Consider the following 27,683-nt stretch of genomic DNA (forward strand, 5'->3'; position numbering starts at 1 on the left):
AATGGAACAATTAACACGCCAGCCTCATTCCTCCTCGGCTCAGTGCTCTGCCGTAGCCTTACCGAGGCTCTCCGCCCTCGGAGAACTGCAGAGCTATCTGGATGTCCTGAAATGTGGGGAGGTGAACGGTTTTTGTTCTGCGTTGATACAACTCTCTGACCAAGGTAGAGGCTGGTCCTGCTCAAATCAGTAATTCAAGATGGCTGCAAGATGCAGGAATACACCAGCCTTGGCCCAGTCACAGCTGGCCCAGCACTCGCCTCAAGGTGAGAAAGTGGTGGTTGTCTCTGTCTCCATGGCCACGGAGAACCTCCTGCTCTCCCTGCAGGCTGACAGCTGCCAGAGCCGCTCCTGGCTCAGGCAACCCAGCTCCTTGAGAAGCTTGAAGAGGTCGTTGCGGAACTTGACGCCAATGAAGGCATAGAGGAAGGGGTTGAGGCAGCAGCGGAAGCAGGCCAGGGTGTAGGTCACGTCATCCGCCACGTCGAGCTGCTTACTCTTCTCGCACAGGCTGTCGGTATTGTTGAAAGCAGAGATGGTCTTGGCCAACATGACGCCGTTGTACGGCAGCTGGAAGATGACGAAGACTATCACCACAGCGATGATGACCTTGATGGCCTTGTTCTTCTCAAAGTTACGGGCCTGGAGCAAGGTCTTGACGATGACCAAGTAGCAGGAGGACATGACCAGCAGGGGTACTAGGAAGCCGAAGACCATCTGGGACACCTTGATGCCGGTGTCGAACTGGTGCAAGTCGGTGGTGATGATGGAGCAGCGGGGGGGCTCGGATTTGTTCACTCCACTGTGGACCAGTTCTGGGATGGAGAGGACGAAGGCCAGGGTCCAGATGGATAAGCACGTGATCTTGCTGATAAAGATCATGCGAGCGCGGAGACGGTGGGCGGAGGCGGCCTGGACGATGGCGAAGTATCTATCAATGCTGATGGCCAGGAGCAGCAGCATCCCGCTGAAAAAGCTCATCTTGCAGATGCAGTAGACGGCTTTACAGGCAAACTCCCCGAAAACCCAGTACATGGCTGCACTCGTGGCCCAGAAGGGGAGCGTCAGCAGGAAGAGGATGTCCGCCAAGGCCAGGTTCAGCAAGTAGATGTCGGTCATCGTCTTGAGCCTCTTGAAGTAGATGTAGGTCAGCATCACCAGCCCGTTCCCCAGGAGCCCTACGAAGCAGATGAGCGAGTACATGGGTGGGAGGAATGCAGCGCGGAAGCTCCGGACCTCAGCTTTCTCACAGAGAGCCTCGAACATGTTGTAATCGACAGTGGTGTTGGAATCATAGTCGTCCGTGACGTTGCCTGTGCAGAACTAGAAGGGGAAGGAAACAAATGTACCCAAGCCTTTACCCTGCAATGAGGCAGATTCCTCCCGAACTGGGCCCATAAAGAACTCATTGCAGGAATGAGGCCTGAATTGGGAATGTAAAGAGACTAAAATCACCCAGCCTGCAAAAAGCAGAGAAATCCCAGATCACTTCCGAGCCCTTCCCTGGCAAGTATCATGAGCAGAGCAGGTCAGAGTTTTTCCTTTCCATTTTTTTTTTAAAATGAAAAATAGAAAGTCTATAGGAATGCCAGAGTTTAACTAAAGCTTTTCATGTTTTCGTAGAAAAAAACAGGAACCTCAGGGGGGAAAAAAATCAAACTTATTGGCTGAAATTTTTCAGCTTTAAAAAAACTGAAAAATTTTCAATTTTGAATGAAGTCTTTTTTTTTTTTTTTTTTTGGAAAACTTTTGAAGAAAACGACTCTTCATTGAGGCGATTTTGTGGGAACAGAAATATTTCCTGTCCTGCTCTGGTCACAAGGAATTTTTTGCTTTTCCTCTTTTAGATAATGGGAAGTTCATATAAACACTGGGAATAACAAATGGCATGTTGGCAAATAGAGAGAGTGGTGCCCTTTAATAATAACTGGCTTTTATACAGGGGGCCTTGATCTGGGTTGGAGTCCTTAGGTACAGTCATATTTAACATTTTTATGTTAAATTATATTAAAAATATAAAGTGGCTTGTGAACCTTTTTGAGATTCTTAGTGATGAAATGGCTAAATTAATGTTTGCAGCAGATAAAGCAAAGCGATCACTCTAGTTTAGCAATTTCATCACCAAGAATCCCAAAAAGGTACAAAAGCCGCTATACTTCGGGGGGGAAACAGAGCAGCTATGTTATAAAACACACAGCAACATGTCAGGGTAGGAAATGTAAATGATTTTGTATGAAGTAAACCCTGTAAATGAAATGTAACAACCCTCTCAAAGTGTCCTGTAGATTCTTCAGAGACTCCCGCAAGGGATATAATTTTGGATAATATTAGAAGTGACCTTATCAGTTCCCTAAAGGCCAGATAGAACTGAACCTTAATTTTAGGAGTTCAAACTTTGGTTGACATAACACTTTGCTGAGAGGCACTTCTGCAATGGGGTGAGGTGGAAGCAACCAATTACGGCAAGAGCGGGAACAAATCCTACGAGGCTTCAGCACCATGCGCCAGAGCCAAGAGACCAACGTCAGTTGCAGAAGTGTGTCTTCATCTACATCTTTTGGAGGCAGCCAGTTGCGAATATCAGCATAGCCTCTGCATCAATGGCAATGTTGCCCTCATGAGCAGAAGTCCTGCTGGCACTGGATGAATTTCCAGTAAGGCCTGAAGGGCAGCATTAATTCAGACAAGCTGGCCAAAGCTTGCCTTGAAAAGGAAAGCAGCTGGATGCTAAAGATGGGGATGGATTCCTTACAGATTTTCAGGATTGGAGGAGCAGGCTGGCACTTAGAGACGCTCCTTGTTTCATGTGCTGAGTTCAGCGCTGCTGCCTAGAAGACTTAAAAAAACACAACTGTAGCCTTTGATGTATTCATGTATTGGTGAGTTTTTTAATTTAGTCTGTGTGCAAGTGTGCTTTGAAGTACTAGACTCCTCAGCCTGCTGGGATTGAATTTCAGCAGCCCCTCCATCATCCCACTAAAACGGAGTATATGGTAGCAATGCTAACCTGCACACAGATGAAATTAAAAAACACTCCAACATTTAAAAGCACCATAGTCATTGCACTGGAACGCAGATGTGGCTCTATTGCCAATCACAAGTGTTCAAAAATTGAGTCAGGTCCTCCAAAAATCATGAGATTGGCTTAAAATCTTTTTTTTTTTTTTTTTAATTGAAGGTTCCTTTTTTACTTTTGCTTTGTGCCGCCTGTAAAAGTCACATTTTCAAGCTCTCCACGGCAGCCAGGAGGACTACACACTTTGGCTTTTTTAAAATGAAAGCTGAAAGTCTCACAGAATTCCATGATGCCAGGGGCTGGGGCTTGGAGAAAAAATACCCAACGGTGGTGTGAGAGTCAGGATAGAACCGTGAGAGCAGGCACCGCTGAAACGGCAGTGGAAGCCCAGTTGTCTTTAGATGCTTTCTGGCTCTCCTAGGTTCATAGATCCCAAGGCCAGAAGGGACCATTGTCATCATCTAGTCAGACTTCCCGTATAACACAGGCCAGAGAACTTACATAAAAAACAATTGCCTCCCTTCTGTGGCCTGGGCCCCTAGGGGGTGAGATGACTGGGCCCCCCTACCTCAATGGTTTTCTGTAATAAAATAATAAGAGGGTGTCACCAGAGCCCAGATAAAATCCGGTGAAGCCAGGAAGTGACAGTGTCTCACTCAAAGTCGCCTGCGATTTGATTCAAGTTCTGATTCTTCTTCTTCTCCACTTGATGCTTAGAGTAGCCCAAAGAGCAGCGTGAACTTGTGATATCTGCACCCTGCTTTTCTCTGTCCCATTAGTCTCCACTACCCTCCCTTCTTCTCTGCTCTGTGCAAAGATGAAAGGCTTCCCCTCTGGGTGTCATCTGCCTGCCTTTATCACTGTGAATCTTTGCACGCTCTTCTCCACTGCAGCCTGTCACCACATCCTGCTCCTACCTGCAGCCCCACCACGTGAAGTGAAAGGGGAAAGAAACCCACCGGAAAACCTTCCATGCTTCACGGAGCCCTGTGCAGAGTCTGAGACGCTGTGCGGATGCGGCACGCTCCCAAAGATGCAGCAGCATGTGAAAGCTGGCCCCCGAGTTGGGTGCCCCAGGCACAGAGTTCACTAGCAGCTCAGAATGGCCAATTCAGTAATGTGTTTCCTTTTCCCAGCTCTAGTTTTACTCTGCGTGAACTGGAGGGAGAGGATGAAGGTGGCGTGCCTGGCAGATGAGGAACTCTTCCTCCTCTTTCAGTGTCCCACCCCTCACACCCTAATCCTGCAGCCTTTTCTCTCCTACGCAAAGGCTGCAGTAGCGTGACTGACCAGATTTTTCTCAAGAGCTCAGCAGCCAACTGCTGGCCATTTATTTAGGTGCTGAAATGGGAGGCTGGCTGCAGCTGGGGAAGCCCTTCTGGAAATCTCAGCGTTAACGGTCACTTTTCATTGTGTTTGTTATACTTCGTTCTTTCCTCAGATCTCACTAGCTCTGGACATATAATAATTCATGCAGTTCTGTGAATTCTCCCCACTGGGCTCTAGACGGTCACTTTAAACCCCTTTAGGATTCTAATATGAAGAGTGGTTTCTACCAGAATCACTTTCACTGCTGCCTTGTCTATCAGAGTTACCCGTACCCTTCCCCTCGACATTCAGGTCAGGAATGCAGCTAGATTTCAACCACGCCACCTTTTTGTTTTTAACTTCTTACCTGGAAAACTAAGAGAAGATTCAAAACAACCATCACCTTCATCTGTTTACCTAGAGAAGAAGGAGGCACAATTACTTATTACCATTGTGCCTTATGTTACAACATTGCACTTAAGAGGGGTTTCCGGGTAACGTACATTTGTTCTGTTTCATGGAAATAAAGTTTGAAAATTGTCTCCAAGTTTTAACATAATACATTGCACTGTGATAGCGTTCCTCATCCCTTGAGCCCAAAGCATTGGACAAACCTTTATTAAGTCTTGAACAGATGGACAAACTGAGGCATAATAGATGCCTAAAGTCCTTTGAGGATCTTGGCTTAGGTGACAAACCCAAAGTCGCATAGCAAGTTAGTATAAGAGCAAGGAGTAGAAACCAGGCATCAAACGTCCCAAGCATAAAGAACGACGTTAAAGACTTAATTAACGTGTGCTTGGTTTAGCAAGATGTCTAGTTTATTTTTAGTTGTTTTTTTCCCAAAAAGCCTGTCACTCGTGCAGAGGATGGGGACGTGGTCAATCAGCAACCAGCCACATGTTGTACATACATGCCTCTTAATTGTTGGGCTAAAGCTTACTTAATGTGAATTAAAGAAATGTGCAGCTGAGTCTGTGATAAATGTGGGCCAGCTGCTCTATGACAGAAAACTACAGCACAAGGAACTGAACTCCCCTACAGGATACATTTGATTGAAGCTGGCTGAAATTTATTACACTTCTCTAAGTGTCAAAGCTGATTCTGCCTTGGACGAAAAGATGCTGCCTGCTGAAGACGCGGAGGAAGGAGTAAATTCAGAGCCAGGTGTGATGTGCTAGAACAATCACAGACAAGCAGCTCTTCCTCCTGTGGTTAATGAAGGCTTAGAGGCCAGTGAAAGCATTTCGCTTTCCGCTGTTTAAAGCGGACTGCCGTTTCTTACCTCAGCTTCCAGTCATTGGCTGCCTAGGTTAGAAGTCGATCCTGCAAGGCATGAAAGCCCTCGCTTCCCTCAGTCTTTAAGGGGAGCTGAGAATGCATCCCATCTTGGGAGATATGTGGCCTCTTGGGTTATGTCTACACACCCCGTGGCAGTGAGCCTCCCTCCCAGTTGCAGTTCAGGCTGGAACTCTGGCTCTGAAGCCCACCTCCCTCCCTGGGCTTCAGAGTGGCCTGTGGAGACATACCTTGGTAGGACTAGGACTGGGCCCTTCCCACATCTGCCTTAGGAGCAGGTGCATTTGTTTGCTAGCACCTCTGCAACCCCCTAATAATATTTAGCACTTGCTTCACAGTGTTTTTTGCAGGGATTAACCAAGTCACAGACCAGAGCACGTGATGACCCATTGGTTAACAACTCATTGTTTCTTCCCATAGACCATGCTGCCTTTGTGCCTGTAAATCCATTAATTACTGAGTTTGAATGATTCATTCACTACCATCCTGTGTTTAGTTACATTCGTTCAGGGATTGCTGGCTGTTGTTTCTCTGCAGTGCCTTTGTAATGCCAGTTTGTGCCCGTCTCCGCTCTAGGAATCTCTGATTCAATTGCTTCTGTGCAGTGGGAGAATTAATATCCATTACTTCACGTCTTTTGCCACACTGCCATCTGTAGGACCTAGGACTGTAGTACAGGTAACGGTGTTATTCACATAAAGGGTTAACTCACTATTTATTGGGTGAAGATCAGCGAAGACGTGGTAGATTGTGTCATGTTGATATGAGGCCTAGTCTCGCTTTCTATAGAGCCGTGAGAAGGTCATGATTCGCTTCTTCCCTGAGGCTGCTGGGAGCTTACCACAAAGTTTCTCAAAAGCCTGTGCCGTGGCTGCAGGCGGGACATTGGAAGGGAGGGCCAGGGCTCCGAGGTGCCACCGACCTCTCTCTCTCAGGTGCTTGGCTGGCTGGTACTTGCTCACATGCTCAGGGTCTAACTGATTGTCATGGGTGGGGCTGGGAAGGAATTTCCCCCCCAGGTCAGATTGGCAGTGACCTTGGGGGTGTTTCACCTTCCTCTGCAGCGTGTGGCTGAGGGTCATGTGCCAGAATTACGTGGGTAGATCTCACTTAATCTTTTCCCTGCCATTGCAGGGGGCCTCATGCACTGGTGCACTTTAGCACCTCCTATTCTCTGCCTGTGGCGTATGATAGTCTGGTCTCCTGTGCTCTGTAATGCCTTGCTCTAATTTCACTTACTGGGTTTTGGTGTGAGTGTTAGTGGCCTGTGATATACAGGAAATCAGATGAGATAATCTGGCGGTCCCTTCTGGCCTCTGACTCTATGATTCACGTTGGAAACTTTCACATCACTTCATTTCTATTGACCCCTCGTTTCTCCTGTGCTGTTCCAGTCCTGGGCTCCCCTCATACGTGTGTCCCTCTGTCTTGATCAGCTTCCAGGATCCCTTTTAAATTCCTATTCCCTTTGGTTGAAGGGTGATCTGATACTTCACTCTTTGCTATAGGGAACAGCAGGACAGGACAGCTTCAGCAGCAGTCTGGTCTGGGCATTCCTGTTGCAGGCTGGCAATGGGGGGTGGCTGGAAGGGAGTGGGGGTGACAGGTGGGAGAGCTGCTGTGAGCGACTATTATAGGATGAAGAGAGGGGGTCTGAAAGTCCCTTACAATTCTGCTCCTGCCACTCATGTTTCCACAATTAGCCCCCAGAACGGCTCCAGCCTGCTTTGACGTTCTCTTTGAAAGTGCAGGTCCTTTAATGAGGCTGATGACAAATCAGTTCAACACCTAGCCCATGAACAGTTGCCCACAGTGTCTCAGCAAGTCGCCATGCCTTTCCCTGCCTCCCCTCCCTCTGGTGGGTGCTGGCTCTGAGGCACTAACATTCTCCAAGCTTCTGTAATCAACCGCCTGACAACTGTACCTTGCGCACACATCCACCCCGCCCATTTGTTTGTACAGCTCCCAGGACAACAGGGTCCCGCTCCCTGTTTGGGGTCCCTAGGTGCTACAGCTTTCAACATAGTACAGAAGCACAGACGCTTTGGTTTCCATTTGTTTCTTTGACCAAGCTACATGGGATATTAGGGAAAGCTGCCCAGGTCAAATGAAAACAATTAGGAGCAGAAGAGCTGCCAAAATGGATCAGCTAGTAGCCCATTTAGTCCAGTATCCCTTGTCTGACAGTGGCCGGTACCAGCTGCTTCCAAGAATGGAGTATAAACACCCTCCCACCTCCCAGCCACTTGTACAAGAACCTGCCCTTTGGAGAGATTTCTTCTTGGCCCCTGTGCAGAGTGTTGTCTTATGTCCTGAAGTTTTTATGTATAGCCTTTATACTTTTTTTATCCAATTCAGTGTAACTCTGGACACTTTTAGTTTCATATAAAGGACTAATTCTTTACTGAATCCTTTACAGGGGGATTTAGAATGCATGCTAGTATGGCTTTCAATCAGTTTACAGGTCTAGCTACAGGTGTGCTCCCATTCCCAACAACCTAAGGAGAGCTGGACAAAACCAAGGTTGGGTTTGATTATGCAAAGCTCCAGGGGTTGGGTTTTCTCTGAATCTCCAGAATATGGAGGAAGGGTTTTGGGTAGATGTGTGTGTGGGTCTGTCTGTCTGACATATGTACAGAGCCTTTCCCCCTGAAGGATTCCAAAGAGCACTCAAAACTGAGGAAGCAGGAACGGCTTCGTTCACCCCGAGAGAAGCTGACCCGAACTAAGAGCTACACTCCAGGGCTGAGCTGTGTACAAGGAGGGGCCCCATCATTAGTTGAAACAGCTGGTGGCATTTAGTGAGGCAGAATCCAGTTATCTGGCTTTGGATGAGAGATGGAGGCTAATACCCCACCTCTTCCAAGAAACCCAGGGCCATCGTTAGTGATTAGTCAGGCCTTTCTCTTTTTTTAATGTCCTCCAAGACAGCACCTCCAGCAGCATGTGGCCTCCTAGCCCCAGGCTGTGGCAGTGGCTTAGGCTTTGTCTACATTACAGAGATAAGTCAACCTATGTTGACTTCTCGCCCCACTCCTGGCTGCAAGCGAGATCGAGTCACCTGGAGTTTCTCATCTTGTTGTCCTAACATAGGTTGACATATCTCTGTAGTGTAGACAAGGCCTAAGCCACTGCCACAGCCAGGGTCCAGCTGCTCAGCTCTCCAGGGCAGAGAGGGGCAGCTGGGCTCTAGTTGCCCAGCATTTTTGTCAATTTCATGGCTCCTGGGGACAAGAATGACAGCCAACAGCTGATGTAAGGAACACAGTGTTTGCACTGACACTGCGTCACCCCCACTACACCCACAGAAGCTGTACACCTCTCCTTGAGGTGGTTTTATTACGTTGGCCTAGCAGGGGAGTTAGTTACATCGATGGGAGGAGCATTTCAGTGTGTACACCTCCACTGTTTTGTCGACAAAAGCTGACTTTTGTTGACAAAAAGCTCTGTAGTGTAGACCAGCCCTTAGTAATTTAGGGGGCACTGTATCTCTCGTCCTACTGCTGACCAGATCTGCCCCCATTTGACCTATGAGGAGTGATACCACAATCCCAAGATGGTTTGGTTTTCACTTCGGAGCGTGCTAATGAGGAACTGTTAACAAAAGTGATTCAGCTAACTGTTTTCAGATGATTCATCTATATAACATTCTTTTAAAGAGCCCCGTTTTGCTTTCTTTAGGAGTTTTCAGTGTTACTTGACTTCCAGTACCAAGAAAAACTGTTTAAACAAAACCCTCAGAGCAATTGATAAGCCAGAAAAGACTGACTAAGGATACGCTTTTTTCTGCCTGGCTTTCCCTCGCCAGCTTGTTGAGTAAGTCCCACTCTAAGTATAGTGGACGTGGGAGTCCACTGCCCTATCTCACTAACATCACTGCTGGGAGCTGAGCTTCCAAAGCATTGTGGAGAGATGAAGGGGCTGGCAGGAGCGGGGTGGACTACAGAAGGGAAACGAGCCAAAACTTTGGAGTTACACGGGCATGTTTATGTCATTATTTTTTGCCTCTGGCTGTTCTTGGTGTTTTCCTAAAGTTTCGTCTCTCAAAACATTAACAGAAAATCCCCCTGGAAAGCCCCTCTATTGGCAAAACTCACAACCACGCTACATAAATAAATAAAAACATCCAGGGCAGGGAACTAATTAAGACATGACATGAGGCCCAGTGTGACCCTCCAGCTCCTTTGACTGTTTTTCGTATGTGCTCTTTAACCACACAATTTTTCAAATGCACCACATCGTTCTAAAAGCCCCGCGAAGAGAGACTTCCAGCTCAGCCTGGTTCCCCCCGGATCAGCCAGGGAGCAGCAGTTCCCAGCGGAGGCCATCTCATCATGGTTCCGACCAGCTCCGCTGTGGGGAGGTGGCTGCCAGCTGAGACCTCCTCACTGCTTCTGGAGACAGGGTGAGATTTTTAAAAAAGCTCCGCATTGGTCTGTCTCCGCTCCCGTTAAATCACTGGCAAAACATCCAGTAATTTCAGGGGACATGGATGTAAGCCAGTGTGGAGTGCTTTCGGCTATCTCCCCTCCCAGAGTATACATAGTGTGTTCATAGCCTACGTACAGTGCATTGTCCCATAGCGTAAGGGGACATATCACAAGCCAGACCAGGGAAGACACGGCAGCAGGAGGAGAAAAGAGGCAGTTGTATTCGGCTGCACAGCCTGAGTAGAAGTAAAGGGATGGAATTAGGAAAAGGAAACTTTAGGCTGAGCATCAAAGAAAACGCTTCCAGACCACGAGATGTATTTGGCTGTGGAACAGTCTCCCAAGCAAAGTAGCAGAAACCCCATCAGCCGGACCATTGAAAACCAGACTGGACGCAGCCCTGCGGAACGGACCAGAGAGAACCATCTTACACTGACTCTTGCACCAGGAACCACAAGTTACCTACCCTTCTATGAATCTATGACTTATAGGTCGGGTGGATTAAACTGTCATCTAGAGAGAGGATAGTTTTACACCCGTTGCGCACTGGTGAAAACGGCTGCACAAGTGCAGGGCAACAAGGAGTCGGTGACACCACGGGATTTTCAGATGACAGGAGAAGACTTTGCACAGTAGCAGCAACAGACCCAATAAACTCAGCAGAAAACCTGCTCTGGACTTACAGAGGAGAGTCGGCTCTGGGCAGAGTGAATGATCCTTTTGCACTAGCCAGAAACCCAAAGTCTGTGTAGGCTCACCATCCCAATACAAGTCTGTTGGGCACCCTGGATACATATCCAGGCAACTATCGTGTGCCGTAGTCCATGCCAGCACAGCTTCACGACTATTGTCCTCACCAGCTAGATTGAAACTAGCATGGGTCGGCATAACTGTGCTGCCATTCATACCTTAGTTTGTGGTGTAGACATACCTATAGACTAATGCAGTGTGTGTTTGTGGGCTTGTTTCACGTGCAGCACCACAGCAGCGCAGCTGCACCCCCGGAGCACTTTAGTGAAGACACTACTATGCCGCTGGGCATAGATGATCCACCGCTCTGAGAGGCAGCAGCTATGTTGACATGAGACACTCTCCTATCGACATAGCACTGTCTACACCAGGGGTCAGGCTGGTATTACCACGTCACACGGGGGTGTGGATTTTTCACACCCCGGAGCGATGCAGTTATACCACGTAGAGTCTGTAGTGTAGACCCCAGCCCATGTCTCAGATAGGGTGCCTGCTAAGGCAAAAAGCTGCTTCTGATGCCCCCTCACTCTTTAGACTCTGATCTTCAAGGAAACAAACCGTTTTTTTCTGAGAAAGAATCGTTAATTAGCATATCAGTCTCTCTCCTTGAGGTGTTTGTGCCCATTTCTCACCCTTCCCTCCCCCCATTTGGTCTCTCAGCTCTTGCCATAAAGGCCTAGATCCCTCATTTCAGTAGTGAAAAGGACCAGTGAAGCAAAATTGTACCTTTCATCTTATGCACTTACAACACACTCTGACAGAAATGAGAAATTAATTCTGTTTCCCCACCCCCTCATGGAAATTGTGAACCAAATGAGAGGGCTGCAGAGAGAAACACATGAGCAGAAAACTCATTCTAAAAAAGAAAAACTTGCAAGAGTTCTCTGCCGTATCGGTGGTAATCACGGAGGCCCCAGTCTGGAGAAGCACTTCCGCACAGGAGTGGTCTCATCGGCCCCAATTGTGCTGTTAGTAAAGTTAAGCATGTGCCCAAGTGCCTTGCCAGATCAGGTCCTACGGCCCTTGAGCCGGAGCCTCTCTTTATGCAACTGAGCAGGGATTTTTAATGTGAGTAAATGTTGCAGGCACGGTTTCCTAATGCATAATCTAATGTCCTGTGGGCTTCTACCATAAAGTGACCTTCCTGTCGTCTCCCCGTATTTAAGCAACTTCTTTCATTTCAGAAGAATAGCATTCCACACCTCCCTCCTTCCCCCTCCACGTCAGTCTCAGGATTCTCTGTCCCTGAACTGCACTTGCGCTACTCAAACCACGTGTTCCATGACAGCTTCCCTGTACCCTGCTCTGTGTTTGGGTTCCTGTCGTGGAAAAGCCTGATTATTAACTACAGTCTATGTTCACTGCGGACATGTGCTATTGGAGTTTCAAAAATTCAGAGAGGAAGCCTGGCCTTGTGATTAAGACTGCACTGAGATATAGGAAACCTGGGTTCATTTCCCAGCTCCACTACTGTCTCCCTGTGTGACCTTGGGAAAGGCAATTAATTTTTCTACACCTCAGTTTCCCCATCTCTAAAAAGGGGAAAATATTTCCTTACACCCACCTTTCTTTCTTGGCTATTGCGGGGGAAGGTGGGGGTGTGGATTTTCAGAGTCTAAGGGAATTCAGATCCCATTGAAATAGTTAAGGGGCAAGGACTGTCTTTGACTATGTGCATGTACAGCACCTAGCACAATGGGACTCATCTCAGCTAGGGCATTTAGATGCTACCATGAGGCACATCACACTAATGTCCCACTGGCTGCTGTGCTAGCAGTGGCCTTAATGCACAGGAAAGCCTTTTAGCTCCCTACTCATTCCAGATTTTGGCTTGAAAATATGGCGTGAAGACAGGGCAGCAAGACCCACTCCCCTCTCAAAGCAAACCCCTGCCATCTGCTGATGCTATGTGGCTTTACTGTTCTGTACTTTGTGGTTTCTATGGCCAGTATCTCAGAGCAGAGTTTGCACTGAATTTGTACCATACACTGTCCTAATTACAGCACTGACCATCCATTCATTCCCAGAAAATTATTGGGTGTATTTCAACCTTCTGCTTTCTTCTAATGGCAAAGCTATCCCCATTCTGCATTCTCTGTTGTGTTCTCTCCCCCATCCCACCTCTTTTTGCCTCTTTCATTCATTCTGAAATGATTTTCTGCAAGTGTTTTGAGCAATAAAGACAGTGAGAAGAAATAAGCTTAAAGGCAAGCGTCAGGAGGAAGGAAATTACTTGAGCAGACTGGAGTCTGTAGGATAAAAATATCTGCACTCTAGCTGTTGCGCCCACATCTCTGACCCACTACTCCATTTTCCTATGTAGTAACTCTATGGATGCAACTAATCTCAGATTTGTCTTCTGTAAACAGGTTCTTGCAAAGCAGACCTGAGCTATAATAAAGCACTAAAAGAGAGTCTTAAATGCTGACAGTAACAAGTTGCAAGTTCTCTCTCTCCAGGATCTGATGCCATACTCTGAACAGAAGACAGTGCCTGCTGCTGCTCATTCTGATGCTTAACAATGGAATAATCCATGGAAATACAAATCCAACTAGGTTCAATCTACTCCAACACCAAGTGAATTCAAAACAACAACTCTTTGCATGGATCCAAGGACCTAAAAGTGCTTTGCAGACATTCATCAATGGAGCCTCATGAAGCCCCCTTTGAGAGAGAGAAGCATTGTGAAAGTATCCCCACTTCACAGATAGGGAAACCCAGGCACAAAGAGAGGAAATGACCTGTACAGGGAGTCTGTGGCAGAGCCAGGAACAGAATCCAAACATCCTTGCTCCCAGTTCCCTAATCACTAGATCATGTCAAAGAGACCCAGGAGAAATTGTCACCTTTGTCGTTTAAAAATAGGAAAACTAAGCAGTTTTTAAAGTCTGGTTAGAGAGATGGGATAGGTTTTTTTTTTTTTAAACATATGAAAAGTGAGGAAAATTAAAACAATTTAAAAACATTTGAAATAGAAATTTAAAAAATATTTCAATGTAAGGCATGTCTGTGCTTTCCCTTTGAGCGTCATTTGGAATGACGTGGGGCGCATCCCTAATAGCACAGATGAAAACAAGAGTATGTGCTCCAAAGGATATGGAAGATGCACTCACCATTGTCCATGGTCTGACGTCTGCTTGTTACAATTTCAAGGTGGGTGAAAGCACCATGTACTCCAGTGCGGTGTCAGTGTGCAGCATTTCTTGTAAGGGGACTTTTGGGGAACTCTGTCTTTTATACCCTTATCACTAGAAGCACATGACCTGCCTGGAGGCTGCTGAGATTTAGGCTACGCTCCTCCTACCCTTATACAGTCATACAGTGAGCCAGATACATCGACGGTGCACTTTAATGCACTTACATCAAAGATTGATTTAGCCGAGTAACTAGAACCATTACACTAGCAAATCCATAAGTTATCCTGCAAGCTTTACTCTGATGGTAACTGAGGGAGGGAGAGGAAAAAAATATTCCAAATAATTCCTGTGCAAACTCTCTAAAATAGCTTTTGTATAAAATACTGTGCATGGTAGGAGCAGACACACAATGTGGAATGGCATTGAGGTTTTATCAGTCCTCACTTAGGACGAACTACAAAAATTCACTCATCGCTTCCTAAGCGCACACCACCATGATCTGCGTCATTCGCTCTCTTTTTCTCTCTCCCAATTTCTCTCTGTATATGTAGGTCCATTTAGCAACTGACTGACCCTTTTTCCTTTCTTTGACTGCACAGTTTGCAGAAGCAGGTGTGCTACCTTCGAGAGAGACTCCCTCCCACCTTTTTTTTTTTTTTTTAAACTTCTTCCTGGAACGAGGTCTGAAGAGATATACCACATCACAGGGCTAGGTAAAATACTTAGAAATGGCAGATAGAAAGATTTTAACTTACACACTTTACTGTATGTGGGTGTGAGTGGATCTGATAGGATGGTCACACTCAACATTCTCAACCCTCTCTTGGCCAGCACAGTTACCAGATAAATAGGAGCAAACCTGAGTTTTATGCAATGTGTCAATACTTATTGTTCCAGAATGGAGATGGGCTGCGGTCACAGACAATCAGAGTGGTGCAGCCAGGCAGCTGTTTGCAGTTTCTTCTGTAGTTTCCTGTATGCTCTTCACATGGGTTACCTTCAAAGCTGTTGCTCCTGCTACAGGCGAAATGGTCTGTTGTCAGAGCTGAGTGAATTTATGTAAATAACTTTCTGCAAAGTGTGGCTGAAAATTTTAAAAATAACAAACACACACTGTGGTTTTTTTGGCTCCAAGTTTCCGTGTGAAATATTATCGCCCTTATTGCGTAGCAGCCATGTTCATGTTTTTTCAGAAAGGAGATTTTGGTGGTGACCACTCACTCAGAGTCCTGGTGGACTGTTATTACTGTCTTCCATCTGTGAGCAGGGGTACATTGGTCACACGGTGCCCCTTCTCCAGGACTGTCCTTTCCAGGTTACCATAGTTTACTGACAAAGGAGCATGGAAGAGGTTCAAGTCCCGGTGGAAGATGATAGGTTCTGACTGTGGCTGATTTCACTAGTCCTTCTGCTGATGGTGTCTGGAGATGGATGTTCTGTAGGGAAAACTGCTAAAGGAGGGTATGGCTACCAGTACCACATCTATTCCTCTGTTGTCTTTGATGCTAGTAACTTAGATAGAGGGGAGTCATAAGGAAGAAAGGATAAACTAGGACTGCTTCATTTATTAAGAAATATGTCTTCTTCTGTGCTCAATAGCATGGTGCCTTGCTGCTCCTCGGTTATCAGGTGACAGCACTAGGTCAAAATGCTTCTTACCATTTTTTCAGGTACCAGGTCCTTCCTCGCTGATGTGGTTCTCACCACAGCGACCCATGCTTTTCTTATCTCCAGGCTGGAGGCTATTTGGAAGCTTCAGCTTGTGAGTGGAGGATCATATAACACCCAAGCTTTCCATCCAGTTCTGGGTGCAATTAAAAGTGTTGATGATTACTTCTTATAGGGGCTAAGCTGACACCTGAAATTCAGATTAAAAATACATTAAAATCCAAATTAACTAAGATTTGCCCTCCCCCCTCCCCAAACAAGTCATGCAAGAGGGAGGATTCAGGAATTGACAAATATTACGTTATAACCTCCTCTTATTACTGCCAATCCAGACTGCAAGAAATGAAGAAGAAATCAGCAATACAATGCAGCATGACGACTCAGTTTTAAAGTTGGTTGAGAATTCTCCATTAAAATGATTTTCAGTGGGGGGAAAAAACAAAACAAAGAACAGTTTCCACAGAATCAAAATTTTCTGCAGGAAATTAAAAATAAATCAACAAAATTTAGTTCAACCTGACCAGAAACATTTTGGTTTGTTGCAATGAACCGAAACGTTTTGAATCAGTTCAACATTATATTGCATTTGCCTGGGATGTTGTATTGCCTCAGGAGAATTGTAGTTCAGATACTTCATTTCCCCATTCTCTATTATAAGCTGCATTTCTTGGCTGGGCTTCATCCCCATGATGCACTGAGCCATGTGATGCCTCATGGGAGTCAAATACCTGCAATGCATCATGGGAGATGTAATCCAACCAGGTACCCTGACCCACAGGGAGTAATGATGACAAAAGGAACCTGAACTACAATGCTCAAGAGGCATGGTGACACCACAGATGTGAAACTGTATCTGCCTATCTGACTCAAAAGAAAATGCTTCAACATTTCCAGATCAAAAATTCTCTGAATTTTTCATTCCACAAAAAAATTTATATTTTGACTTTTTGTCCCAAATAAATGTTGAAATATCAGAATTTCCCATTGGATGGAAATTCCAATTTTTGCTCACTGCCCCCTTGCTTCATGTACTGAAGCGCAAAGAATAAGCCAAATTGCATTTCATGGATTACTCATAAAATGCACTAAACGAGCAGCATTAATGAGTTCTTTCCAACTAAGGGATTGAAATTATCCCACCACAGAGTAAGGCTCAGAATCAGAAAAAGGGTTTCATATTGCCAGGTAAAACACTGAAGGCCAAATTCAAGCCTCAGTCATGCTGGTCCCTGCCCTACCTCCAAGCTCTTTCTGTACTGCCACGTATTAAGGTATTATGGGGCAATGCTTCTTGATGTATTGGGGCCAAGACTACCACCCACCCTTCTGCTTGCCCTCTGACTCAGCTGGGAAGGAAGCCCAGATTTATCTAGACTGGGAAATCAAGAAGTCGCTAAGCCCTGAGAGGGAGATTTTTCAAAAGCCAGTTAAAGTGCCTAACTCCCACTGACTTTCAATAAGAGTAGGGTACTTAACTATCCTTTGTCATCTGCACCCTAAATGGAAGTGCAGTGAAGTACTTGAAACTTTGTGGAGACAACTCTGTCATCTTCTCCCTAGGTGCAGTTACCCTTTGTGCCCGAGAAGCACAGAGAAATTCCCTATCCAAAATAAGATATTCAAGCGAGCCAGAGTGTCACATCTCTCACCAGAAGTTTTGCCTCTAACTTCCTAAATGTCCCTTCCAGTTCTCAAGCTGGTTATAGAGAGTTTCAGAAAAACACTGGGAAACGTCAGTTTCACTGAAGTCAGTGGTCGTGTGTGCTTTTCAAACAAACAAAATAGCAGAAGTGAAATCTTGAGGAAATTCTTGACATTAAAAGCTTGACATAAAGCTGGCATACATCACCCAGGAGGTAATTTTAGGGGATATCCTGAAAGATCATCTGAATATTATCTCATGATATGGCTATTAAAACAACAGTCATCCATGCAAAGGAGGAAGTGAGCAGCACGCATATTTCATAGACTGGCAGGGTAAGCAGTTTGCCAGAAGGATTCTGAATGTCAGCTAATCACAGATTCATTAGCAGCAGTACTCTCTGTGGGCCAACCACGTCTAAAGGCATATACATGTGGTCACTAGGAATTCACCTCCCTCCTTCAATGATGCTATTTCACTTTAAAAAAAAGAGAAGAGAAAACTGCAGAAGTAGAAGAGTTGGATGTGGGATTACGTGTAGAATGCATTTTTAGGGTGTACTTTAGCATTCAGCGCATGAGACAAGAGTCAGGACTCTTGGGTACCGTTCCTGTTTCTTCCACTGACTTGCGGTTTTACCATGAGCATTTGGCAAACTCTCTGTACACTTACCAACGCCCATATGTGATGGAAAGCGGCTCCGAGACGCACACACTTGTGCCATGATATGAACTAAGCAGAGCTGCTTTAGACAAAGCTGCAGAGATGCCAAAGGGCCCATGCTTCACCAGGAATGGGAGGCTAAGCGCAGATGGGATTTAACTAGCAGCCAATATAAAGCTCAAAGTGCTGGCTATATGTGTAGAAAACCCAGGGTTTTAGTTCTGCACATTGTAAGGGCTTTATACAGCTTTCTAGATAGAAGTCTAATGCAAATCAATGAGCTGGACAATAGTGCAGGTAGCAGAGACTCATCAGAGTGAATATAGGAGGAGTGCAAATAGGCATTGTACTTTATAATTGAGGTGTGAACAGTAAACCAGGAGGAGCATGAAGAACTGTTAGTAATAAGCACCAATGTGGTGAAGTGGTCGACAGCTCACTGGGTATAACCGGCACAAAAAAGATGGGTATTTGAGTTTCATTTTTTTAAAAAAAGGAGGAGGAGAAAGAACTGAGACAGCTCCAGAACGCTGGTGTGCTGGCAGCAAGGAATGAACCTCCAGCAGGAGGTTGCGAGAGGAGATATTGATAGGAGTCCAGACCTGGCAGTGCACAGGGATGCTGTGGAGTTTATAAAGAGAGAGGAGATCACAGTGATGGCTGGGGCCAGGGTGTCTATGGAGGACCTGGACGAGAAGAAGCATGGTTTGTAGATGAGGTACCAACAGCACACATGTATGAGTGTGAGGGCATGCTGCAGCCTCCTGAGCTTTGGATATAAGGCCTGGTCTACACTACAAAGCGGTCAGCATCTGCACTACAATGTCATTCCCGCCAATGTAACTAGCCCACTACTCAACTCCACCTCCACGAGAGGCGCATCGCTTAAGTCGATATAGTTAGGTTGACGCAGTGTCAATGAGCCACTGTGTTGCTTACATTGACTGTTGCTGCCTTTCAGAAACTGTCCCACAATGGCAAGTAAATCAGTGCAAGAACTCCTAGGGAGGACGTGCACCACGGATACAAAGAGCGTAGTGTAGACATGTGAAACCGATTCAATTATTGTGGTGGCTGCACGTTGATGTAATGTAGGTTGACTTAACTTTGTAGTGTAGACTTGCCCTTAGAGATGTAGGATGTCCCAAGTGGAGGGAGTTGCAGACATCAAAGTGCGAAGGGGCAAATGCATGAAGGAGCCATTCAGTTGAGTGAATGGCAGGAGAGGCAGGCTGGACTGAACTGCAGAGGGAATGCTGCAGTAGATGGGCTTGCAAATTGGTTCAATGTACAAAGGAAAGAGAGAGTAGTTAACTACTGCCACCAGGGACGATGCTGGCTTCTCTATCACTTCAAGTCTTTAAGTCCAGACAAGATGTCTTTCTGAAAGATCTGCTCCAGTTAGTTCTATCACAAATTACTGGGCCTGTTGCAGAACAACTGGATGGATTTTTCTCTGCCCTGTGTTATGCAAGAGCTCAGACTTGGATGATCATAATGGTTCCTTCTAGCCTTAAATTCTATGAATCTATGAAATCTCAGTGTCAATGATGCTTCTAAGATTACATCAAAAGGGTGGAAGTCAGAGCTGAGGAAAGAGGTAATGACTTATGAGACATTAAGAGAACTAATTGAGTATAGGTTGGCTACTCAATGGCTAAGCGGGGATCTGATAACAGTCTACTCTACAAATACCTGAAGGGTGTTAATACCAATGAAGGAGAGTCATTATTTAGGGTGGCACAAGGATATGTAATTAGGTCTAATGGGATGAATCAAAGAGGGAAAAATTAGACTGAATAGAAGGAAAAACTTTCTACCAATGAGATTAAATCACTGTGTCCCAAAGGTAGTGGATTTAAGCCCATCACTTGGGAAATTTAAAACCCGATGAGACAAAGGCCTATTCATGACAATATGAAACATTCCTGCGTTGTCTAGATCTCTTAACTGATATTCACCATCTCAAAGTTCTCATGATTCTCTGACCACGCTCCATCCTGGGTAGAAATAAGATGCTATACAGACGTTAAATTTACATTTTTATGCTCTCACGATCATGCTAATTTTTCTCATTTTTGTGTTTGTACATTTCTTTCAAGCTTGAGAACTCTAGAAGTGGCGGTGACATTTCAAAGGGTGTTTCATGAGACTGTCTCAACAGAAGAAGCTAAACTCTAGCTGTTTACAATGAATTGTGGCCTTTCGTATCTAGCAAATGTGTAATAAAGCCATGAGTGAGGTTGCTGTGACAAGATGTGCCGCCATGACAATAACAAAAAGCCACTTCAAAAAAAAACCTGAAGGTCAAAAAGCCAGCGTTCATATGAAAGGAAAAGAACAAAACAGCAAAAGGCAGAGGAAAAACCAGAGCCAGGGCCCAATCCGGCAAACCCACAGCTTGCCAGATGAACTCCCATTGATTTCAATATGAGTTTCATATGGGGAAAGTTTGCAGGCTTTAGCTCCAAATCACTATCAAAAGCCTGTAAGATAACAAACAATAATACTTTGTACTTTTAGAGCATCTTCCATATTTGGGGACCTCACAGCACTTTATAAATACTGATTAAACTTCAGAAGCCTCTGTGAGATGTAGGTAGCTATCACTGGAGTCGTTCTACAAAGCAGGAAACTTAGAGTCAACATGGTTTTTGTAAAGGGCAATTATGTCTCACCAATCTACTAGAATTCTTTGAGGGGGGTCAACAAGCATGTGAACAAGGGTGATCCAGTAGATATAGTGTACTTAGATTTTCAGAAAGCCTTTGACAAGGTCCCTCACCAAAGCTCTTAAGCAAAGTAAGCTGTCATGGGATAAGAGGGAAGTCCTCTCCTGCATCAGTAACTGGTTAAAAGATAGGAAACAAAGGGTAGGAATAAATGGTCAGTTTTCAGAATGGAGAGAGGTAAATAGTGGTGTCCCCAGGGGTCTGTACTGGGACCAGTGCTGATCAATGTATTCATAAATGATCTGGAAAAAGAGTAAAGAGTGAGGTGGCAAAATTTGCAGAGGATACAAAACTACTCAAAATAATTAAGTCCAAAGCAGAGTGCGAAGAGTTACAAAGGGATCTCACAAAACTGGGTGACTGGACAACAAAATGGCAGATGAAATTCAGTGCCGATAAATGCAAAGTAATGCACATTGGAAAACATAATCCCAACTGTACATACAAAATGATGGGGTTTTAGTTAGTTATTACCACTCAAGAAAGAGATCTTGGAGTCATTTGTGGATAATTCACTGAAAACATCCACTCACTGTGCAGCGGCAGTCAAAAAAGCTAACAGAATGTTGGGAATCATTAGGAAAGGGACAGATAATAAGACAGCGTTCCAGAGGGGTAGCTGTGTTAGTCTGTTTTTAGCAAAACAGCGAGAGTTCTGTGACATCTTAAAGACTAACAAATTTATTTGGGCATAAGCTTTCGTGGGCAGAAACCCACTTCATTGGATGTATGAAGTGGAAACTTCAGTTAGGTAGATATATATACACATGCAAGGATGGGTGAGTTACATCACAGTAAGGAGTGAGGTGAGTGTTAACGAGGCTAATACAATCAGGGTGAATGAGGCCGTTCACAACAGTTGATGAGAAGGTGTGAATGTCAAAAGAGGGAACATTATTTTTTGTAGTGGTCTAGCTACTCCCAGTCTCTATTCAGACCTAGTCTGATAGTGTCAAGTTTGCATAAGAGTTCCAGCTCTGCAGTTTCACGCTGGAGTTTGTTTTTCAAGTTTTTTTGTTGAAGTATGGCAACTTTCAAGTCTGTTACTGAGTGTCCAGGGAGATTGAAGTGTTCTCCACTGGTTTTTGAATGTTATCATTCCTGATGTCTGATTTGTGTCCATTTATTCACTACTCCTCCTCATAACACAAAAACTTGGGGTCACCAAATGAAATTAATAGGCAGCAGATTTAAAATGAACAAAAGGAAGTATTTCTTCACACAACGAACAGTCAACCTGTGGAACTCCTTGCCAGAGGATGTTGAGAAGGCCAAGGCTATAACGGGGCTCAAAAAAAGATTTAGATAAGCTCATGGAGGATAGGTCCATCAATGGCTATTAGCCAGGATGGGCAGGGATTGCTGTTTACAAGAGACTAGGAATGGCTGATGGAATGGATCACTTTATGATTACCTGTTCTTTTCATTTCTTCTGAAACACCATTTCCAACTGCAACTATTCAGCTGTAAAAATCCACGCATGGTACTTTCCTTTGTATATAAATTTGGGTTTAGCAATGAATTATGTTCCATATGAAAGGGATTGCTGTTGGTGACACAAAGGAGGTGTCATTACATCTCTCTGCTGTGCCTGGATACCATCTTTTCTTTCCTTCCTTTAAGCACACCTTTTCCTAGAGCACACACACAAAATGGATTCCACATAAAGTTCTTCCAAAGTATTGCTTTACTCTGTTTGTTACATGTGAAAAGTGGCTTTAAAATTTGACAATAAAAAAAGATTATGGTGTTTTCTTGATTTGTTCGTTTATTTCTCTGCTAGCTTGGGTTAGCAAGAAATCCACAGCTGTTGCTCACAGTCAGTGATGAAGGAAGGTAAGAAAGTTTGTATATGTATTATAATATGAGATCAGCATAACCTACAGTCTTAACAGGCAGAGAAATACACTTCCAAATTAGATAATTGTGCATTTTCCAGCTCTGATCAGAATATGATAAGCCATGTGTACTGTACCCTATCCAGAGATTCTTGATACTGTCCTTTCTAGAGCTCATTGCTGATAGCGGTCTTCCAGGTCACAATAGAATAAAATATACATTCTTACCCCTGACAGCTACTTAACGGTAACTCTTACTGGATCTTGACAGCTATAGATGAAGAGTGACACCTGGTGGCTGCATTTGCTGTAGTCCTTTATGACCCTGCATTCATCCATCCATCTCTGATTCTTACCTTGGCTCCATATAATAGAGAGCAACTTTCTCAGTAAGTAATTCACTCATTGTTTTATGAACCTGGGATAGGTTTGTTTTGACCTAACTATTTGATTATTACTGGTAGCTATTTCTGTTAAAAAGGAGATGCATCTTTATTTTGGTGGGGGAGAGGGGTAGGCAAAGGGGCAGATAAAAGACTGTGTGTGCATCTGGAATTCAGATAAATGAAGGCACAAAAGCTTTCAGAGCCAGATTCACCCTTTCATTCATTCCATTGAGGCTTTGTTTCTCAGATCAGCTCAACAAGCCAGAGCAAATCTCTTTACTCACTCTTACAGTCCTCTGCTCACATCCCCACTGCCCTCAATGGCTGGGCTTTGGCAATCCTTGTCATTAAACCTATGTGAGATACTGCTGATTAGCTGGAGAATATTAACTCTCTCCCAGCCAACTGCTGGAGAGAGAGTCCCACAGTCACTTTGATGCCTAGTCCCCAGAGTTTTAGGCTTTGCTGCAACATACAAAACTCCAGTTCAGCTGCCATCTAAACTCAATCAGCACCTACATTTTTGCAGAAAAAGTTCCCTAACTGCCTAAGATTCTGTTTCTGGGCATGTGGACTGCTGCTCCACTCCTATTTTGGCCTAATCAGGTAGCATTGCTCTAAAAGAAATGCACCTATACAGTATTTCCTTAGCCATGGCACAGGCAATTTAGAAACTTCCCTTTTACATAGAAAACCAACTTCAGCCACTTGGGGCCAGGTTTTTAAAAGATATTTTAGGCACCTTCACATGTAAATAGGCACCTAGTGGGATTTTCAAACAAGCCTAAACAGGTTAAGCCCCTAAATTCAATGCACTTGAGGGATCTCATTTGTTTAGGCATTTGTGCGCACCTCTGTCTAGCTTTAGGTGCTAAATACCTCTGTAGATCATGGGCTTATCCCGAGGTTAATCCCATATCACTCAACACTTTTTGCACTCTTCCTTTTCTTATCTTTATGATTTCATGCCTGGGTTTCTTGGGAGCCTTTTTTTTAAACCCCAGTGACATTACTGATAGAAATAAGGAAACTCTTTACTTACCTGGGCTACCTGAATCGCTTAGAAAATATTTAAGAAATATCAACTAGAAGGTGTTGGAGGCATAGCTTTGAGAGCTGTCGGGGAAAGAAGAAACAGACCCTGCCTACTTGCTTCTAGCCCCACTAGTGGAACACCACAGAACAGCCGTGTTTCTGCATTGTAGGTGACTGTGTATTGTAGGGGGCATTTCTCTTCACCCTAGCTCAGTGTTGATGTCCTGAAGCATAAGGTTTTTTTAAATTTTATTCTAACTATTATAAATTATAAATGTACTTTAATATTTTGTTTATTAAGATGGTCTGTACCTACCATACAAGACTGGAGCCCCATGTGTTAGGCACTGTACAAACACAGGGTGATAGACAATTCCTGCTCAGAGGAGTTTGCAATCTAAATAGGCCAGACTACAACATAAAATCAAAGTGAACAATGTGATAGCAGACAATGTCATCACAGTTCTAGGATTTTTTTCTGAGGTGTGGGTTTAGTTAGGCAGAGATAATCTATTAGAGCCAATAAGGTGTGTAGTCATTTCAAGAGTTTAATGTATTTCCTTGAGTTGGTACCTAAAATGTTTTTTCAGGTTCATCACTTACTAGGGATTAAGTCAAAAGGGTTCCATGGTGCTCAGAAGAATGAATTTTACCACTGAAAACATTTACCTGTTCCTTTTCATACACACCCTTTACTGTAAGGCAGCCTGTCTCTGCCAGCAATTACATGCCATGAGAATATGCTCTTGCTGAAGACACAAAACAACTTAAAAAAACAAATCCTTGCAGATAAGAGCTGTTACAACATAGGCGTTCACAATAGCCAAGTCTCTGTGTCAGCAAATGGTTTTATTTAAGAAGAAAGGAATCTCTGCATCTAATCAAAGGACTGACTTACCGTTTACTGAATGGGAGCTCAGCCAATAACACCAATGTTTCCTCTTCATTTCTGGAGAACATATAGTATTGACTGGATACAGATCAGCAGCATACCCTGGAAAGAATCCCAGTGTGCACTCTTTGAGGGTATCCAGGGAGAATAAAAAGAGGAGTTAGTGTGACAGGTATTACATGTTTTATATCTAAATTAGCCACCCTTCTAAGACATAAAAAGTGCAATTAGGGCCCAAATGTTAATCATTTAAGAAGGGCAAAATCCCTGCCTTTCTATCCTCTTCTAAATTATAATAATTTGATTTTAACCAGGGGAATTCCCAAGTGCTTGAGCTCCATTGCTAATTATATGTTCCAGATGGGAAGAGAGTAACAGAATGGCAGATGCATGCATGTTTATCCTTAAGCAACTGATGAGACTCAAATAGAAGTAACAAATCTAAGTTTATGAAGAGGTTACTTTAATTGTTGGAATAAGAACAGGCTAGAGCAAGTTAAAGTTTAATGTTGACAATTGTCATTTTCTGATTTAAGAACCTCTGCACGAATAGCACAAAACAAAGAGAACTGAATATTTGTGGGAATCAATTACATTAGTAACTCAGGTCCAGTTCCACAAAGGCAGGCACTGAAGTCTCAGTTTCGGAGCCTGGTCCAGTTTTAGTCTCCACTATAATCCAAAAAACTCTCCCTGAACCCTGCATGCACCTAAACTCCCTCGGAGCCAATGTTTCTTCCACTGGGCACATACACTGGTGTCTCTGTCTAGCTGTCTGGACGCCTTACCTCCCACCTAAGCCCCTGAGCAATTCATGAACTGGGGAAAAGAGAGGTATACATCCACCTACATTGTGTGCAGGGTTGCATCCTGTAGGCAGCCTCTCACTGTGCTTAAATTGGGTCCCATTCAAAATCTGGCTGGAGGAGGAGGTGCTGCCAGCACCCACCTTATAATTGTTAGCCCAGTAGTTAGAGCATTCATCTGGGATGTGGGAGACTGAGGAACAACTCAGCCATCCTCCCCGTGGGAATGAGGATTTGAATAGTGGCGTCCCACCTTTCAGAAATGTTCTAATCACTGAGCTATGGGATACTCTGATGTGGGTCGCTCTCTGTCTCTTCTCTTGAAGCTATTCCACTGTGGATAAATGAGAGATTGGAGCAGGTGGGCTGGCTCCTGGGTCTCTCAACACACATGGGTGCTTGAGTCGCTGAACTAGAATCATTCTCACATCCTCTCTTTTCTCTCTGACCCAGTGACTGTTGCACTGTGAACAAATACTCAAAAGTCAAAAGACCAACTGTAGTCTACATAGACTGACAGCTCAGTGGTTAGAGCACTCTTCTAAGATGTAGAAAACCCCTGTTCAAATTCTGTCTCCCCTCTGGCAGAGGTGGAATTGAACCTAGGTCTCTAACATCCTAGGTGAATGCTCTAACCACTGGGCTAAAAGTTACAAGGTGGGTGGCACCGCCTCTTCCATAGCTGCTTTGTGAGGACCGAGCCAAGCATGCCAGATGAATCCCCATTCCGGATCACTAAGTCTCTGACAGTGGGGTGGGATGTAGCACCCCCCCCCTCCCCCAATATCAGCAGCTCCCTATCTATCTCACTCCATTCATTTTGTATAGGAAACCTAGGTGCTTAATTCAGGCTTTGGGGATAGCAATGCCATTCCTGTTATTTTCTAAGTACCATGATGCTCAGCATTGCAATACTTACGCCCCTTTGTGGATGCTTCTGTAATCCAAATAAAATATTTGTGTAAAAATCTGAGAATTTTTATATTATCTGGGAACTAAACTTTTTTTGGAGTTAAGAGAAATTTAGATTTCTTTGTGACAAATTTTGCCTTTGGTCTGGAAGGCAATTTTAAAAAGTCCTTCGTAGTGGCAAGAATATAATTAATCTGATACTGGTTTCAAAGAGTAATTCATCTGCTTATTAAAGATCTCTTTTCCACCCAAGAGAGCAAGAAAATGTGTAGCTGAATTTAGGATGAAGACCTGGATTATCAAGCTTGATGTGTGTCTAAATCAGATACTTTTTTTTTCAGGGTAATACATTTCCTTAGAAATGACTGAATAAATTCTTAAGAGCGACTTTTAAAACCATACATACATATACGCCTACCTTTCTGGAGCAATCATACATATCTCTAGAAAAATTCACTCCTCTGAAGAATCTCAATAGCTGCAGGTTTCCAGGAGCAAACTTGTAAAGCTAGAGATGGGAAACTCCTGAAAGTAATTTAACCAATACATAACAGCTGTTTAAGCATAAATGTAGGAACACCACGAATCTGACCTCAGGAGACCTTGTCCTTTACAGACAGTATTCAGAATGGCTTTTAGGTTTCGGTCTTTGTCTCACATTACTTGTTTTAAAAACTATATAAAGATGTTAAAAATCAAGCAATCTTTTGCAAAAGATTCAGGAACACCCAAGATTTCCACTAAAGTTTCCTCACTTGCTCATATTTTGGAATTCCCCTCCTGCCCAACAGTAAACAAACCCATACCAAAATCAGAACTATGGATTTTCCTTTTCGAAATGAGAGTAGAAACTAAAGTGATCCACTTGAGTTGCCATTTTCTCTCTGCAAAGCTACAACAGATCCCTTAATTACTATCCTTCCTCACTTCCATCTGTATTTTGATCTTTGTATTTTATGCTGCTAATCTGCAGTACTAATTAAAAAGGTAGATATGCAGATTAGACGTTTATTAAAATGTACTTAAGTTAAATTATCTGTAGTAACTGGTTTATAATCATTCCTGGTGTGCTAGCAGTATTCATTGTCACTGGCCTGGTTATATAACAAGTGTATTTCTCCACTGCCTAAGCAAGCACGTTTTGAAAATGTGTTATTTCAACAAGATTT

The 27,683-nt window shown here is 44.2% G+C and overlaps 1 protein-coding gene across 1 annotated transcript; it reads right to left on the reverse strand.

Moving 5' to 3' along the window:
* Positions 1 to 261: 261 nt before the first annotated feature.
* CCR7 (C-C motif chemokine receptor 7) lies at positions 262 to 27,574 on the reverse strand. The gene is made up of 4 exons (XM_067541273.1): positions 24,803 to 27,574; positions 14,696 to 15,798; positions 4,692 to 4,741; positions 262 to 1,323 (listed from the first exon to the last, which is right to left on the reverse strand). Exons 2-4 carry the CDS (start codon positions 14,748 to 14,750, stop codon positions 262 to 264), a joined length of 1,167 nt encoding a protein of 388 aa, XP_067397374.1. The 5' UTR covers positions 14,751 to 15,798; positions 24,803 to 27,574.
* Between the last annotated feature and the right edge of the window lie 109 nt (positions 27,575 to 27,683).

The sequence above is a fragment of the Emydura macquarii genome, unplaced genomic scaffold, assembly GCF_026122565.2.
Source record: "Emydura macquarii macquarii isolate MOO-44397 ecotype Brisbane River unplaced genomic scaffold, CSIRO-AGI_Emac_v2 contig_629, whole genome shotgun sequence".
NCBI lineage: Eukaryota > Metazoa > Chordata > Testudines > Chelidae > Emydura > Emydura macquarii.

Coding starts and splice junctions, on each gene's coding strand:
- CCR7 (XM_067541273.1), bottom strand. CDS start 14,750: ATGTTGAGTGTGACCATCCTATCAGATCCACTCACACCCACATACAGT. Junction 4,742..14,695: donor ACCCACATACAGTAAAGTGT/GTAAGTTAAAAT, acceptor CTTCTTCTCTAG/GTAAACAGATGAAGGTGATG. Junction 1,324..4,691: donor ATCTTCTCTTAGTTTTCCAG/GTAAGAAGTTAA, acceptor TTCCCCTTCTAG/TTCTGCACAGGCAACGTCAC.